The sequence below is a fragment of the Mastomys coucha genome, unplaced genomic scaffold, assembly GCF_008632895.1.
Source record: "Mastomys coucha isolate ucsf_1 unplaced genomic scaffold, UCSF_Mcou_1 pScaffold23, whole genome shotgun sequence".
Classification (NCBI taxonomy): domain Eukaryota; kingdom Metazoa; phylum Chordata; class Mammalia; order Rodentia; family Muridae; genus Mastomys; species Mastomys coucha.
This window is the reverse complement of record NW_022196906.1, coordinates 64882022-64899509: the sequence shown is the minus strand read 5'-3', so window position 1 is coordinate 64899509 and position 17488 is coordinate 64882022. Positions and strand designations below refer to the sequence as shown.

At 44.8% G+C, this 17488-nt stretch overlaps 1 protein-coding gene across 1 annotated transcript in view; it reads right to left on the bottom strand.

Moving 5' to 3' along the window:
* Positions 1-17488, bottom strand: part of Myo1e (myosin IE) — a 197290-nt gene that overhangs the window by 112791 nt on the left and 67011 nt on the right. Inside the window, exon 2 of the mRNA XM_031345151.1 lies at positions 5118-5261. Within this exon, the coding sequence (XP_031201011.1) occupies positions 5118-5261 (144 nt within the window). The remainder of the gene's footprint in view (positions 1-5117; positions 5262-17488) is intronic.

Here is a 17488-nt window from a genome sequence, read left to right as displayed (position 1 = left end):
CCCCCCCCCCCAACAGTCTGCCCAGGGCCAAGCTTCACTCTGAATGACTAAGAGCACACTGCCTCTGGCAATTGCTGCTCTGGCAGGACAGCCTGAGCTCCTCATTGAAGGATTAAAAATGCCAAGCACGTCTGAGAGTGGCCTTTGAAGAAGAAAAGTCTAGAGACAGTTTGAGCAGATGAGTGTGAAAAGCTTCACACGGGAATTCTCCTCAGCCAAGCGGCTGGAACGGATGGACAGACAACGGAGTGCCGCTGCAGCTCCTTTCTTTCTAAATTCCAGAACTTTCCTCCCTCACACACTTTAGAAAGCAATTGTAAGCAGGGTGGCAGCTGTCTCCATGAATGGATGGCAAACTCATCCTACCTTCCTTGGGGGATTAATAGCTCAAAGTGCAGGTCTTATTGGTTGGACAATGTCAGCATGTCCTAAGTGGGTTTTGTTTCCTAATGGAGAACAAAGCAAACTGCTTTTGGTCTGCATGCATTAGTCACTGATTGCCCTTCATACTGACCTACAATACAAAACAGTGAAAACAGTGTTGGTATTATGGGCAGGAGGTGATCATGTATATAATATCTATATCTATATCTATACATGCACATATATACATATCTATATGTATATATAGATATATACACTTATATGTATATACATATATATAGATATATATGAATACACATATATATATCTTTTGCCTTAACAAACACAGAAGAAACAAAGAAAGAAATGGTCTTTTATTACAGGAACGCTATGCTATGGGTTATTTCTTAAGCAGTGAAGGAGACTGTGGTCACTAAGTAGAGGGAAAGCGGGAGGCAGACAGAGCAGCATGTCATAAACACCTATCACCATCGCCAGGCCTCCTCTGAGCCGAAAGTGACTCCCTCCCACCTGCCGAAAGAAAGCGCATTTCTGTCGAGTGGGTAGAGATGTCTAAATCATAAAGTCATTAGTGGTTGAGTAGCTCATTTCCTTGGGAGAACACACCATTAGTCAGTTATTGACTCAAAGGCATTCACTGCCCTCACCCCCTGCCCCGTTGAGTCATTAAAAAATTTTGCTGTCTGAATTTAAAAAGGCTTGAGAGTCAACAGAATTTTCAGTGAACACTTAATACAGCGCATCTCTTGCCAAGAACTGGGGGGCCGAAAACTGCACGAGGAGGCTGATACACCATGATTTCTGCTGGTTTTAGTGCCTTTTCCTTTGTGAGGCTGCATTGTATAAGTCCTGTTAAATGATCATATGCTTCTTTAAAAGGCTCTTGCAATTTCTTCCACCTGTCTGCAGGAAGCTTCTGGGGTCTTATCAGTAAACAGTCCAACAAGGAGCAAGCTGTCTGGGTTGAGGTTGGACTAACTTTAGGCGACTACAGCCATCATTATCTTCGTCTTCTCTTATTCAGCACACCCACATTTTTATGGGTAGGGAAATGGCTCAGTGGGTACTGTTGCTTGTTGTGAAAACAAGATGACCTGAGTTCAAATCCCCAGTGTGCACATTAGAGCCAGGCATGACTGCACATGCCTGTAACCCTAACACTGGGAAGGGAGAGACAGGGCCGTGTCAGGAGCTCCCTGACTAAGCAGCCTAGCCAAATGAGTGAGCTTCAGAAGTTCAGAGAGAGAACAGAAGTGAGAGAGAGAGAGAGACACTGCCTCAAGAACCAAGATGGAGAGCAACAGAGGAAGCCACCCAATGTCCTTGTCTGGCCTCCATATGCACATGCATGGGTCTATGTACCAGCACACATATATGCACATACAATACACACAAGCAAACAGACAAGCGGAAAAAGAAAAAAAACAAAACACCTTTCTCTTTAAATAATGCAAACTTTTGATCTTACATTTAGAATAGTTTCTATAGCTGGGATGTACCCCGGCTGGTAGAAGCCAGGCAGCCCAGATTCACCATCTACACCTAGTTCTTCCCAATCCTATCTACAAGTCTCCATGTACTACGGAGTCATGCACATAACGTGTGTGGATGGTGCTAGATCCAGAAGAAATAAATAAAGTTCAGTTTTGTGTGAGGAGAGGAGAAGCTGAAAGTACACACAACTGCTCCCATACAGTTAAATTAAGGGGAGCAGAGCAGGTAAGTGGTGCAAAGGGTCCCAGAGAAACGTCAGCTTAAAAAATGAGGGTGGACAGGATCTGTCTGTAAACTGCAGGCCACTGCTAACTAAGAGGACGATGTTTACTCTAACTTAACAACAATGTAATATTTTGCCAGGCAGTGGTGGTGCATGCCTTTAACCCCAGCAACCTCCGGAGGCAGAGGCCAGCCTGGTCTACAGAGTGAGTTCCAGGTCAGCCAGGGCTACACAGAGAAACATTGTCTCAAAAAAAACAAAGCAAAACAAACAGACAAACAAAGTAATAGAGTGGGCATTATATTGCCAAATTGTCAAGTGATGTTTGAGCTGAAAAGCTGCTTACTCCCCCTTTAGAACCAAGGATGTGATTGTCAAGCTCTTTTAAAATATCCCGTTCTGGGTCAGGTGGAACCTGGCTCTGTCTGGGGCATGGCAGCCAGAGATCGGCAAGCAGCTAAGGGCATTAAAAACACTTTGCCCTTGAGAATTGCTAGAAAGTAAACTATTTCTAACCTTATTTTTGTTTAACCCATAGTGTAAAAATATCTACAACAGAAACAAGAGGCGGGAAGCTCAGCCATGGAGAAGCTCATTCATGGAGCACGAACTCAATTAGAAACTCCAGGCTGACAGCTTCAACTTCCCCAGTTGGTTTGTTGGAGGTTCGTAAGCTCCCCAATTTGATATTATCATTCGGTTACTATTTGCTGTTGTTTTTAACTCGGAGATCTCATCGTAGGGGACGATCTGCTCCATGGTGTCTCTCTCAGTTGGGAACTCCAATAGACTGTGCTCTCTCTCCCTAGTCAGTGTCTGTTGGGCATGGCCAACTCTCAGTTTGCTCCCTCACTCAGGCCACTCCAGTTGTCTGATCTAATGATGTTCTGTTAATGGTGCATCTGCTGCTTTTTCTCTATCTGCCACCTGCTATTCAATTTTCTACTTTTGCTTGTTATATGCTTTATAAACTAATCATTCAAAAACCAAAAACCAAAAACCAAAAAAAAAAACAAAAAAAAAAACTATTGTAGACTGGCTAGACTGTACAGAACAATGTATGTCAAAATTGATCAGAGACTCTTTCTTTCTTTCTTTCTTTCTTTCTTTCTTTCTTTCTTTCTTTTTTTTTTTAAGATAGGCTTTCTCTGTGTAACCCTGGCTGTCCTGGAACTCACTCTGTAGACCAGGCTGGCCTCAAACTCAGAAATCCACTTGCCTCTGCCTCCCAAGTGCTGGGATTAAAGGTGTGCACCACCACCGCCTGGCTTGATCAGAGATTCTTGAGTGCTTAGAAATTCAAGTATGGGAGGTAACAGACATGTTAAATAGCCTTATTTAATTATTCAATAATGTCCACATACATCAAAACATCCCCCAAATATTTCTAGAGCCTAGAGAGATGGCTCAGTGGTTAAAAGCTTATACTGCTCTTGTAGAGGACCAGGGTTCTGACCCTCTTATGCTCCTGTGTACACATGTATACATATACATAGTTACATAATTAGAAAATAAAAATAAAACAACTTGCTTGAGCATGATGGTATAAGCTTTTAATCCAAGCACTCCAGAAGCAGAAGCAGATCTAGCCTGGTCTACACAGTGAGTTCCAGGCCACCCAGGGATAAATAATGAGATCCTCAGAACTAAAACCAAAACTTTTTAAAATACATGAATAACTCCTTGTTGTCCATTACAAATTTAAATAATGCTACTATAATGGTCAACAAATCCAGATATATATTTAGCCTTAAAAGTAGGGCTTTAGGGATTTTTTTTTTTAAAGATTTATTTATTATTATAGGTGAGTACACTGTAGCTGTCTTCAGATGTATCAGAAGAGGGCATCAGATTTCATTATGGGTGGTTGTGAACCACCATGTGGATGCTGGGATTTGAACTCATGACCTACTATGGAAGAGCAGTTGGTGCTCTTACCTGCTGAGTCCTCTCACCAGCTTTAGGGATTAACTGCGCAAATACTTGGAGAAAATTCCTTTTGTGGTAAATAAAAAATAAATAAATTAAAAAAAGAAACAGCACAGTACTGATTGTAAATGGTCTAAGTGCTTGGAAGTAATGAACACTTGGAAGTAACGAACGAGTATCTAGTGAGTTAAATACTTACACAAATGAGGGGTGGGCAGCCAAAGCAGCCTGCAGAAGTATGGCTGCCTAGCTTTCGGTGCTTCTGAGAGTAAAGTAAGCACTGTAGTCCCTAGCGAGGAAACTTCCCCAGGCATTTTGGGTGAAATCCAAGATGCATCTTATATCATAAGGCACCCATGTTTCCTAGACACTGGGCCTTCGGGGGTCCCAGGAGCATCAACATTAAGCACCATGGTGCTGATGTCCAGATAACACAAACCTTTCAGGGCTGTGACTAATTCAGGTGACAATTTCACTAATGTACCACTGCCCCAAAGAAAAGGCCTGACTGCTGGCTGAACACCCCCGCCTACCACAGTTCTTTTTCATCATGAAGTCAACACACATTTCCATGAGGTTTGCTTTCTGTGTGTTTTTAAAGCCCTATTATAAAACACCATCTGGCAGATTAACAGGGAAACACGCCAGGCATTTTCAATAGCCAATCATCTCTTCTCGTGTTTCCTTCAGTAAATATAAAGGTTCAGAAAACTGGGGAGGTAACGTTTCTGTTCATGAGGTAATCTTTTCAAACCTCGACGTCTGAACCAAAGAGTCTCTACCATGTCATCAAGACAACACCCTCAGAACAGAGAAGGACTTCTGTCCAGGACAGGCAGAGGTCTTAGACACTTAGAATGCACTCTCTTACATAACTCAAAGGAACACTGGTGGAGCTGCACTTTGACTCCATGAAAGGCCAGGAAAACATTTGAGTCTTGCCTTTGCCCTTGGAAGCCCACCCCTCACTGTGAAAGTGAAAAATCCTGAGAGCCAATGGTATCGGCTCTGACTTCATGGGCAGAGAACCACGGTACTGTGGAACAGTGTTATCCCATAGTTGTGCAAAGGACAGGATAAAGGATACAAAAATATAGTCGTCCATGTATCTCTTCTTCAAGTTCTCTACAATGGAGCTCTCTGTGATCTTGGAGAGTAGAACCATGTCGTCCACACCGCTGTGCTTGACATTGTGACTCTGCCAATGGTACCGGTAGGCGCCTTTGCTGCCCTGCAGATGAGAACACAAAACGGGTTAGGATAGCTCATATTCTCCTGGAGTTTTCTAACACACACTCACACTCTCCTGCCCACCCGCATGCCGCCTGCATGCACAAACTCGTGTATATATGTATGTATATATTCTCATATACAGATTTTTCCAAATAAAATGCATTAAAGCATAGCAAAGATTTTGGGTTTCAAGCTTACTACCTATAGATAAATGAGGAAGAGTCACCATGGTCAAAAGTACCGCTGAAACAATATTTTTTTGTTTATTTGTTAATTTGAGACAAGGTCTTATGTAGCCCAACAATAGTGGGAACTCAGTTTGGAGCCAAGGATGACTTTGAACTTGTGATCTTCTTATCTAACCTTAAGGGTGTTGAGATTATAGGCATGCACCAACATACCTGACTTGTGCATATGGAGGGATCAACTCTGAGGTTTTATTCATACTAGACAAGTAGCATACCAACTGGGCTACACCCCTAGGTCTCTTTTCTCATTTGTAAGATAAGAGAATTGAGATTCATTTCAAAGACTGGCCATCCATAAGAATTACATGAAGCAGCACAAACTCACAAAACATTGAAAAGATTGGTGATGCAGTGCCCAACATGGAGGACCATGTGGTGTTCAACATGGAGGACCATCTACAGTGTCCAACACAAAGGACCATCTACAATGTCCAACATGGAAGACTGACTCTTAAACCATCTGAAATCTGTTTCTTCCATTTGTCAGGTGAAATAAAGATTAAACAGAAACCTTACACTACAAAGCATAGAATTGAACCCAGAAGCAATGAAAATGGGCATTGGCTACAGTTAGGTCATACTGCCACCTTCTCAAGTCATCAGAGTTACTTTTCCTTCAGAAACTTCTTCATGGCCACTCAGACTGGCCATTCCCATTTTTTCAAGTTGTGCCAAACTGGATGTCTGTCGCCACTCCACCAGCCAGAAGCTTACAGGATAGCATGGGCATGGTTGCAGAACATGCTGTGTTTGGTGGGACCTCCTCTCATCCCTGGCTCATTCCTTGAACCAGTGAGGCCTTGGCCCTGGTCTGCATTGTGGCTCTTTAGCTCTGCAGTAGGAGAGGCCTCTGAAGGTTCTGGGCTGCAGGGCTTCCTCTCATGTGGCATTCCTAGGGTGGGATGTCCATGTATTCAATGTGTTTGGAGTTGATGGGAGGAAGTACCCTAAGTGGCTGCATTCGGGGGCTCCCATCCATTGAAGGACACCCAGCAGTGACAGACAGTGATCCTCATATCACTAATGGTTAACAGACAGACACATACGAAGTCAAGCATTGTGGTCCATCCCTGTAATCGCGGCACCCAAGAGGCTGAGGGAGGAGGGCTGCAAGGTCCAGACATGTTTGGGATGGATAGCGAGACAGTCTCAAATAATTAAAATAATAACAATAATAATTAATAAATAAATAATATGCAAAATAAATATACAAAATCTATGGATAAAGGGCATGGACACTTTACCCTAGGACATGCTAAAGTGATGGCCTTTGAAGTAGATCTCAAACATTTGAATTTTCCAGAGAAATTAGAAGAAAGGCATTTGCTTTCATGTATACTCATCAGGGCAAAAAACCCACAAACAAACAGAAAAAGAAAAGGAAAGAAACTTGAATACATGTGTAATCCTAACAAGAGACAAGATTCTAGAGTACTGTCATTTGCTGTCAATACTTCTCGTGTCTTCACGGAGGCACCCCGTGTGACGGAGCAAGCCTGGCACAGCCCCGTCCCCACCTTGTAAGCTCTTGACTTGAAGGAGTTTCAACAAAGCAGAGAAATGTTATGGACAAGGGTATCCAGAAAGGCCAGTGCTCAGATGTGAAATTAGCACGAGACAGAAAGAAACAAGATCGAAGCCACATTGACTTCCTCACAGGGAAAATACAGGAAGTTGCCTTGTGCTATCTGAGCAGGACGCAGATTCCTTGCTAAAAGTGAAGCCCAAGAGGTTCAAAGGGAAAAGCAATCCTCAAAACTCAGCCAAGAGGAAAGCCACCACTGAGAAAAGCACACCACAGGCCAGGGCTTCAAGCTGTTGAGAAAGGTTCTAGAAGGTTTACCACCCATGCTGTCTAGCGGAGGGAAACTGTCCATAGGATATATTTGGCTTTCCCAGAACCACACACAACATCAATTCTGCAAAATTACCTCAGACATCACCACTCCCCCTTCCTGTGGCAAGCACAGAGAGAGGAGAGGCACTGCCCACAGCTTGACTCAGAGCAGAGGACTCCCACCATAAGCCCAGAGCTCACTTCCAACCAGACAGTGCCCAGGGTACTTCTCCCTGGCTCCCTGCACCCGTCCAACACACACACACACACACACACACACACACACAAAACCAAAAAATGTTATTTATTTTTCTTTTGAAAAATATAAACACAATTGAGGAAAACAGAAAGCCATCATAAGTGGCTATTTAATGTCCAAAAGGGACAAGGGACAGGGGAGGCTGGTGCCATGGTATCCACGGGGATGTGGATCCCCATGTTGTGTGGGGCAGTCATGAGGTCCACTGGCTTTCCATCTCACAATCCTGCCTGCTGTCTCCGAGTCTGATTTCTCCTCCTGATGTTAGAAGTAGCGCTCCCTGCTAAGGCTAATGTGTGTCTTTGTCACAGATATTGATATTAAAAATTGTCACCTGGCCTCAAATTCACTATGGAGCTGAGGATGACCTTGCACTTCTGACCCTCCAGGCTCTACCTCCTGGCTTCTGGGATTCTAGGTATGAGCCGCCATGCCTGGCTTCTGCAGTGCTGGGGGTGAAAGCCAGGGTTCCCTGTGTGCTAGGCAAGCACTCCATCAACCCAGCTACAAGCCGCTGTAACTCATGTCCTCCTTACTCACTTCCCAGACTTTTCTCTGGAACACAAACCACAAGTATGACTGAGTGGTTGCTGCAAGCAAACCCAGCTTACGGTGTTTGCCACATGATTTTGTTTTGTTTTACTTTACAATGATACTAAAGTGATACACATTCAGAACAAAATTATTCTTCCAACTCTGACCTTTTCCTAGACTTGCCAGTAATATGCAAATAGCTACAGCTCTAAGCACTCTTGCCCTCAGAAGATTTTTCACCTTCTGACCTGTCACGCTATCACACCGTCTTGGACGGAGACTGTCGCAGTGGACTTACTCCTAATTCACTTGCAGTCAGTTCATCATTCCCAACAGCCTCACAAGCCACACCACCTCCAGGGAGGAAGCAGCAAAGACAACAAGTGAAGCAGGTTCTCTTTTCAGGCCTGCCCAAACATGGCTCCTTCCCACTGCCTTCCCAGTAACACACAGGGCTTTACTCCTGACTATCAAGACTTAAATGGCAACAGGACAACAGACTGTATCTGGGTGGAATTCCTCTTTAAAAAGACACATCACCAGGGCTGAGAGACCGTTGTTAGGAGCACTTGCTGTCCTTGAAAAATTCCCAGCACCTGCAGAGCGGCTCACAAGTCTGTATCTCCAATTCTAGGAGATCTGGCGCCCTCTTCTGGCCTCCACAGGCATAGGCACATATATCGCCTGTATAGACATACATGCTGGCAAAAGATTCATGCACATAAAATACAATTTAAAAATCTTTTCTGAAGAAGACACACTATCTTCACTAATGACTACTTCTCAGCATCAGAGACTTAAACACTGAACTGCTTTTAATTGAACTTTCCTATATCTAATTGGCCATGAATTGTGTGTGTGTTTGTGTGTGTGTGAGCGCACGCGCACATATATTTCCATTTCTCTTTTCCCTACAATCCAGGCTGCATATATGAACTCTTTCACAGCCATTCCCAACATTGTGAATTATCTTGTGATAATTGTTCTTGGGTACACAGATGAGACAGAAAACATTTCCAGGACAGAAAATATCACAAGAACGATTAGAATCCAATAACACCGATGTCTGAAGAACCCAGCGAGGGACCCGCTCCCTTGTGTGCTAACCTCAAAAGTTAATTTATAAAAATGAAAATTTTAATTAAAAAAATTTTAAAAATCAGATAAGATAAAGATAGAACAGAGGAGAGACAGGGAGGATCGGCACCCTGGAAGCTGCCCCCAACCAGACTGGAGGAGGTGCTCAGAAGCCAGCAGGCAGAGCCGGGACTGAGCAGGGAAGACAGACGCAAAAGCAATAATGTGCCCAGGGAAGCACGGACCTCCAAGCTCTCAGCCAACCATCCAGTAGGGTTTAAAGGTATGTAGGGTGTTGTGTAAGGAGGAGGCAACTCAGATTAATGGCAAAGGCCATTGAAATCAGGGAGTGCTTGTCATCACACACACACACACACACACACACACACACACACACACACACCATTTATGGCCCTCTAAAGAGAGCCAGCAGGCTGACAGTTGCCCTAGGACACCAACTACTGGCTCAGAAGTGTGAGGATGTGCCACAGTTCCAGGGAAATCCCCCTGACCCCATGTTCACACTTCCCCTTTTTTTCTTCCTGCCTACTCCTGGCTGGATGGCAGCAGCCTGGGTGGGATGCCGAGGGTAAAACTTCCCCATGGCCCTATACTCTAGCAGGTCTTTCCCTCTGCTTCCCTCTGGACTATCTCCTTTTGTCTCCGTCTCCCTAAAACAGTAAGTCTTTAAGCAAAAAGGATACAAAGGAAGGGAGAGGAGGAGGGGTGGATATAGCACTGAGAACTGTAATAACTGGCAGCCCTGAAAATATCAACAGTTATGGGGATTCTCCTGTCAGATAGGCCTCAAGCAGAAACTTGGACCCATGTCAGTTTCTAATGAGTATTCAGTGTGGAAAAAAAAGCTATTAATTCATATGAAGGTTCTGGAAAGTAGGGTATGTCTATACCCATCTGATAGCCTAGTTTAGGGGGATGGATGTACCCAGACATTGGGTCCTTTCCCAGGAGAAGGGAAGGCTACAGGGTAAGAGCTTTAACAGCCTGCCCTGCCCCCACACCTCCCCCTGTGTGTGTGTGTGTGTGTGTGTGTGTGTGTGTGTGTGTGTGTGTGTGTTTACCAGGGTGGGGGCCAGGAGAGCAAAAGTGAGTCAGCAGGCATACACAGGCAGCATTATCCTCTCTGGTGTCCCACACACCCTGGGGCGGCCCTGGCCTCATGGTTCTGCTCCCCATCCAGGGGAGGAGGAGTCCTTCACCGGCAATGCCCTTCAGAGGCTAAGAAAAGGGATGTTGTTAAATGTATCTGGAAACACAACAGGCCCAGTGTTGGGAGAGATGGGAGACTAAAAATACACTTACAGACTCCCAAACGATATGTTTAGGGAGCAGTCTCAAAATAGGTATCAGAATTTCAGAAACTAGTCAACTAAATAAAACAAACAAAACAAAACAAAAACAAACAAACAAACAACTCGTATCCTATTTGATCTGGCAATTTTATTTTGAGGAGTTTAAGATACATATCTGCAAGCCAGGAATGGTGGTACACACCTTTAATCTCCGTGCTTGAGAACCAGAGGTAGGTAGATCTCTTTGAGTTCAAGACCAGCCTGGTCTATAATGCAAATTCCAAGGGAGCCAGGGCTGCACACACAAACTCGTTTTGAACACACACACACACACACACACACACACACACACACACACACACACACAAGTGGGGCTGGAGAGATGGCTCAGTGGTTAAGAGCACTGACTGCTCTTCCAGAAGTCCTGAATTTAATTCCTAGCAATCATACAGTGCCTCACAACCATCTATACTGACATATGAAGCCCTCTTCTGGTGTGTCTGAAGACAGCTACAGTGTACTCATTTTTGGTGATTCCTTTGATGTCATACTATGTAGAAATGGCTTTTTAAAAAACATTAAAAAGTAAAAAATAACTATGCATACAAAGGTTTAAAATTATACATGAAGGCTGGGGAGAGAGCTTGGTGGTTTCAGCATTTGCCAAGGTATATGAGGACCTGCATTTGGCTTTCCAGAACCCATGTAAAAGTTGGGCACAGTAGCACATATATGTCAGCAATCCCAGAATTCCTATGGAGAAAAGGAATCTGAGACAGGAGAATTTCCAAAAGTTGATGGACCAGCTAGGCTGATGTTATGCCAAGAAGAATGACAACAGAGACGCTGTCTCACAGGAGGAGGAAGACACCTGAAGTTGTCCTCTGACCTACATACACACCCATACGCGAGCGGGTGCGTGCGCATATGCACATGCACACGCGCACACGCGCACACGCACACACACACTATTGTGCAAATCCATCTTGCTTGCTGCAGTGTCCACACACAAACTGGCTGAAGTCCTCTACTGGGTCAATCCCGCCTCTCTCTGACAGTTGTGGGGAGTGCTGGTAGTTTATGCACTATGTCCCAGAAGTCTTTTGCTTTCTGTGGAGTCTCAAATGGGTAGCACCGCCCCTCTTAGTTGTAAGTGGGAGTTCTGTTCATCTCTCGATTCTCTGCACTTTCCGAAAGAGCTTCCTTCAAGAATTGCCAGCATTGCCTGGCAGTGGTGGCACATGCCTTTAATCCCAGCACTTGGAAGGCAGAGGCAGGTGGACTTCTGAGTTTGAGGCCAGCCTGGTCTACAGAGTGAGTTCCAGGACAGCCAGGGCTACACAGAGAAACCCTGTCTCAAAAAACTAAAAAAAAAAAAAAAAAAAAAAAAAAAAAAAAAAAAAAGAAAAAGAAAAAGAAAAAAGAAAGAAAGAAAGAGAGAAAGGAAGAAAGAAAGACAGATAGAAAGACAGAAAGACAGAAAGAAAGTAAGAATTGCCAGCATGGTTCTGACCCATTTCTCTCTCAAACTCTAGAAAAGAAAGGATAGCTCCTACCCTTCTGGTCCTCATCAAATGTCTTATTTGCCCTCCTTGCCCCTTATCTAGAACAGGCTTAAACAACCCCACATATTCTGGGTGCCCAGGACCACAAGTTCCCATAATGTTGCTAAGGAAGCCAGGGCTCCCTGAAGCCCTTCACTCAGGGCGTAAGTCCCAAGCTGAGAGGTTGTGCTACGCCCTTAGGAGTGAGACAGGAAATCAGGGAGCAGTCTGTCTTTTCAAAGGCAGCCTAGACCCTGGAAACTGTGCTTTACACAGCAGCTGGCCTTGTATCTAAGGAGCAAATCCCAGCAGCTAACACTCTCTCTTTTCTCTGTCTCTCTGTCTCTGTCTCTGTCTCTGTCTCTGTCTCTCTCTGTCTCTCTCTCTCTCTCTCTCTCTCTCTCTGTGTGTGTGTGTGAGAGAGAGAGAGAGAGAGAGAAAGAGACTGTGTGTGTGTGTTGGAATCACTGAATCACAATGTCCCCTGTTTGGATGCAATATTCTCTGGCAAGCTCCTCCCTACTCCACCTCCAATGCGACTGCCTATAAACTCCTGCTCGATCAGCCCAGCCTGCCCTCTCTGGGAACCCCACCCCACCCCATGCAACAGCAGCATGGTGCCTGGCTCCCAGAAGTATACTCCATTCATCATCTATTCAAGACCTAGTACAATGACCGATGCATTTGTGGGTGCCTCACACATACTTGTTGAATGAGTGATATAGAATATAATTATTATTATTATAGGATAGCTAAATGTCATTCTATTTTAATATCTAATATATAACTTGTTTAATTCTAACAATCTCATCAGGCAGGAAACTGGCATACAGAAAGGTTAAGTTGCTCGGCAACACGCGCACACACACACACACACACACACACACACACACACACACACACAAACACACACACGGTGCTTCAAACTCAGGCCTTCTGCAGTGAGGGGTTCCTACTTAAACACCGTGGGTTCTGCTTCTCATAGCAAAGTGAGTGGCACAGCAACCATGATCTTTCTAAAGCCCACTGCCTCACTGGCTGTAAACTGTGTTCTTTCATTAGTAAAAAAAAAAAAAAAAAAAAAAAAAAAAAAAAAAAAAAAAAAAAAAAAAAAACCCACCATGAAATATTTCTACTCAGGGAGAAGCATGTACAATAGAGTACTGGTGCAAAGCCTCAAAGCTCGGAACAGCCTCACAGAACAGCCTCGTTCAACATGGCCTCCAACAAGAACAAGCTCCATAGCGTGGAGTCAGTCTTCAGAGGACATCTGCCCCCAGAGGTGTCCCCCGCAGCCAGGATGCAGGTCAGTGTTTGACACATAGTACTAATGTGTCAACCAGTACAAATTGAGTGACGACCAATGAAACGGTACGTGTTGTTTCATACCAGTCATCCTGGTACTCAGGAGGCTGGGGCAGGAAGATCACGGCAAGTTTGAGGCCAACCCAGGCTACACTGTGAGACCACTGTCTCTCTGGCTCGTCTCAGGACATCTTAGCTACACAATTACCATGCTGTGGCAGCTACTGGAAGGATGAATGGGGACTCGGAGCCCAGAGATTTCACTGAGAGGTTTCCAAAGTTGACCTACTTGTCTCCAATCTCAGGAAGTCAACCCGAGGAAGAAGCACTTCCCTTACAGATACCCCATCTCTCTGGCTTTTTGGAGCACACGGCCAAGGCTGGCCTCAAGTCTGCTATCCAGCCAAAGCTGCTCTTGAGCTCTTGGTCTTCCAGAGTTTGAAGATTATAGGAATGGACCACTACACCCAACATGGCCATCCTTCTCTACAGTCCACCCAAGGGTACTAGGCTGACTTTAATTGGGGAAAGTACATTTCCAGCTATAGATCAATGTGAACTAGGTGGCTGTGATCCACTCACACAGCAAATGTGTGTTTAACCCCAACTCTATCTTTTTAAACAAACTGGTGATGGACTGGTCACCCAGTGGCGGGCTCTGTCTCCTAAGCTGAGGCTCAATATAGTGTTCCTCAGATAGCCCTTTAACAAGGTACCCTACGGTTCACGCATTCAAGTACAAAGGTCTCAGGTGAGTCAGGTGGGTTAAGCATGGTTGGACCAATTGGCAGGCCTGAGAACAGGGTCTCACATGTTGGGCAAGGACAGATCCACAAAAGTTTATTCTTCGCAATAAAGCATCTCCACACATATTCAAATGTGACTTGGGTTGGGCACCTCCTTGATAAGGCTGTCACTAACAAAAGTCACAAAGCACAACCCACTTCACCCTGTGTCCTAATCCTTAGTTAGAAATGGGTCATCTGTGAGGCAAGCATAGTTATGTAGGAAGTTTCTCTAATTGAAGAGACCAAGGTCATCAGGCAGGCAAGCTGACTGGAAAGACCAGCTCCCATGGGTCTTAGTCATGCCACCGACTGAAACAGAAACAAAACCAGAAGGTAACTGAATGATTTCTAGATGAACTCTGGATCCCAGCAGTTCCTAAATGTAATGCTATTCTGGGGGAAAGGGTCTATCAGTAGAGTGTGTTATCAACCTGACCAAAAGTCTCTCTCTGGGGCTGGGGCTCAGTTGATAGCGTGTCTGTCTGTCTAGCATGCACACAGCCCTGGGTTTGAGCCCAAGCATCACTTAAGCCAAGTGTGGTAGGGCCTGGTGCACGGTCTGAAGCGTCCTGGTACCTCCCTGTACTTGGGAGGTGAGGGCAGGGGAGCAGAAGTTCAAGATCATCCTCATCTACATAGCAAGTTTGAGGCCAGCCTGGATGGCCTAGAAATCCTGGAGTCTCAGTCCCTCTCCCTCTCTCTCTCCCTCCCCTACCCCCTCCCTCTGTCTCCCTCCCCTCTTTCTCCTTTTCTATATTGACTGCAAAAAATACTTATGCAAAACAAGAGTAGAAGTGTGATAAGTAACTACTTACTCCTATCCTTTTTAAATATTATTTTATTTCTGTGTATTATTTTATTTTTTCTGAAAAATTCTTGTGTGGGCATAGAACAATGAGTACTCAAATGGGGAAAAGAACTTTTAGAAGTGTGGTGGAATTTTTTTCTTGCCTATGCTTTGAAAAAAATATATATGTATATATTCGCTGAGAGCCTTGCTCTAGTTAGCCCATCCTCACACAGCACCCCCAAGAGGCCCGTGATATATCATATATATGATCATATATATATATATATATATATACACACATATATATGTGTATGTATATATATATATGGGGGTCAGATACATGTCTGTAGTGGTTGATGTCAGGTGACTTCCCCAGCCACTCGCCACCTTACTCTTTGAGACAGGGTTGCTCGGTAAACCTGGAGCTTACAGAATGGTTAGACGACCTGACCAATAAACACAGCTCAGGGATCCTCCTGCCTCCACCTCCCCAGTGCTGGGTTTACAAGGTATGCAGCGTACTGACTTTACTTAGATGCTAGATCTGAACTCAGATTCCTGTGTCTTCATAGCAAGCATTTTTACCAACTGAGCTATCTCCTCTAACCACCTACAGTTTGTAAAAGCTAACACAGAGCACTACAAGAACACAAACCATGGGGTGCCTGGGCCTAACTGGTACATTTACAACATGCCCAAGGCTCACAAAATAGCTCCTAAAGGGGGGGGGGGGGCAGACTACTGGTAAAAGCCAGCAGATCAGGATCCTGCTGAGATTCAGTGTTTCCTATACATGGCAGGGAAGCTGCACCCATGAGCCTCAACAACAAGACGAAGAGGCTGGGAGAGACTTCACAAGGCATCAGCCCTAGATGGAGACTTACTGGCAATCAAGGGTGCTGAGAGAGAGAGAGAAAGAGAGAGAGAGAGAGAGAGAGAGAGAGAGAGAGAGAGAATGAGAGAGAGAGAAAATGCATTTTTTTCCAAAGACAAGTTCTCCACGGGTGAGATCTCCAATCCCAAGCGGTCAGACCTAAACACATACAAGCAACACTAAATTAAATATATATTAAATATATATCTAGTAGGTATATATGGATATAAGTGTGTGTGTGTAATTGAAGAAAAAGTTTTGAATTTGAGAGGGAGTGGGTAGGGTTATGGGAGGAGTTGGGATAAGAGGAGAGAGGGTAGAAATGAAGTAAATATAGTACTCATGAATGAAATTCTCAAAAAAAAAAGTAATAAAAGGAAAATAAAAGAATGGTAAAGTATTGCTATATCACGGGCCTCTTGGCGGTGCTGTGTGAGGATGTGCTAACTGAAGCAAGGCTCTCAGTGACCAACAGCTTCTGGGAGTGAAGGAAGCTCTGCAGCACGGCACACTGTTAGGACACACTTGCTATGATGTATCAAGTCCAGGAGAAGAGCTGTGCTGAAGGACAAGGCTACCCTGGCACCACTAACTCATGCGCGCACACCAAACCAACCCAGGAGCAAGCGAGCCCTGATTCTCACAGGAATGTAGAGGGCTCCTCGGGTTGCCTGGCCTCTGCTCCAGTCAACACAGTCCTTCAGGGAAACAGAACCATAAAGGCCTCCTTCTCAGAACCCTTCAGGTACTAGGGGACAGGATTTACCGGATCGGAGAGATTCTGGACTAGAGTGGTGATCGCTGGCTGATGGAGCTGCGAAGATGCAGGGAGCCACTAGATCAGCCATGAGATCAGCCATGAAATCAGTTCAGATTAGTGTTATCAGGAGCCACAGGCAAGCCCTTTTCTCTCCCCTCATTACCTGATGGGAGGGTTCAAGACCTTTCCTGTCTCTTCCACTCATGACTCACACCCTAGACTTGAGGAATGGAATAAACATGGGCTTGGGGCTCAAGGAATTTTAAAGAGGTATTAAGGGCTGGGGGTGCGGCAAGAAATGTCAAAAATGTGCTTGATGGAATTAAAAGCGCCAGTGTACACCAGAAGGCAGATGGCTATCTTCTGATGCCCTGGTTAAGGGCTATCTCATAGAAGCTACACCCAAGTTGCAAGTCCAGTCTGCAAGAGGCAGTGTATGCTGTGGCCTGAGGTTGCAGGGCCTTGCGGAGGAACAAGCAGAGGCCCGTCCATCCTTGATGGATTCTGAAGGGGCTCTTGCTGGGTACACACACCCCAATTCAGTGTCTAGAGTGCTAACCACTCCAGGGTAGAGCCATAGACACACCCCCAATTCAGTAAGCAAGTTCTGGTAGTGGCTTTACAAGAAACACCCATTTGGATGATTCATCTCGGTGAGCTATTCCTGAATTGTGAGTGAGCTAAATCACAGCGTGATTGTGTGGTGGGCACACACAGGTACCAAGGTTTAAGTGTAGGCAACTACACGTGTTTTCAAATCCAAACTAGAAAGGAAGGTATGAACTGTCAGGCAGAGAGAAGAAACACACTCTTCAAGGAAGAAATGTTCTAACTGCAAAGGCCTGAGCAGCCTTACAACTAAACACTAAAGAAAGTCAAAGGTTTTAAGATCTACA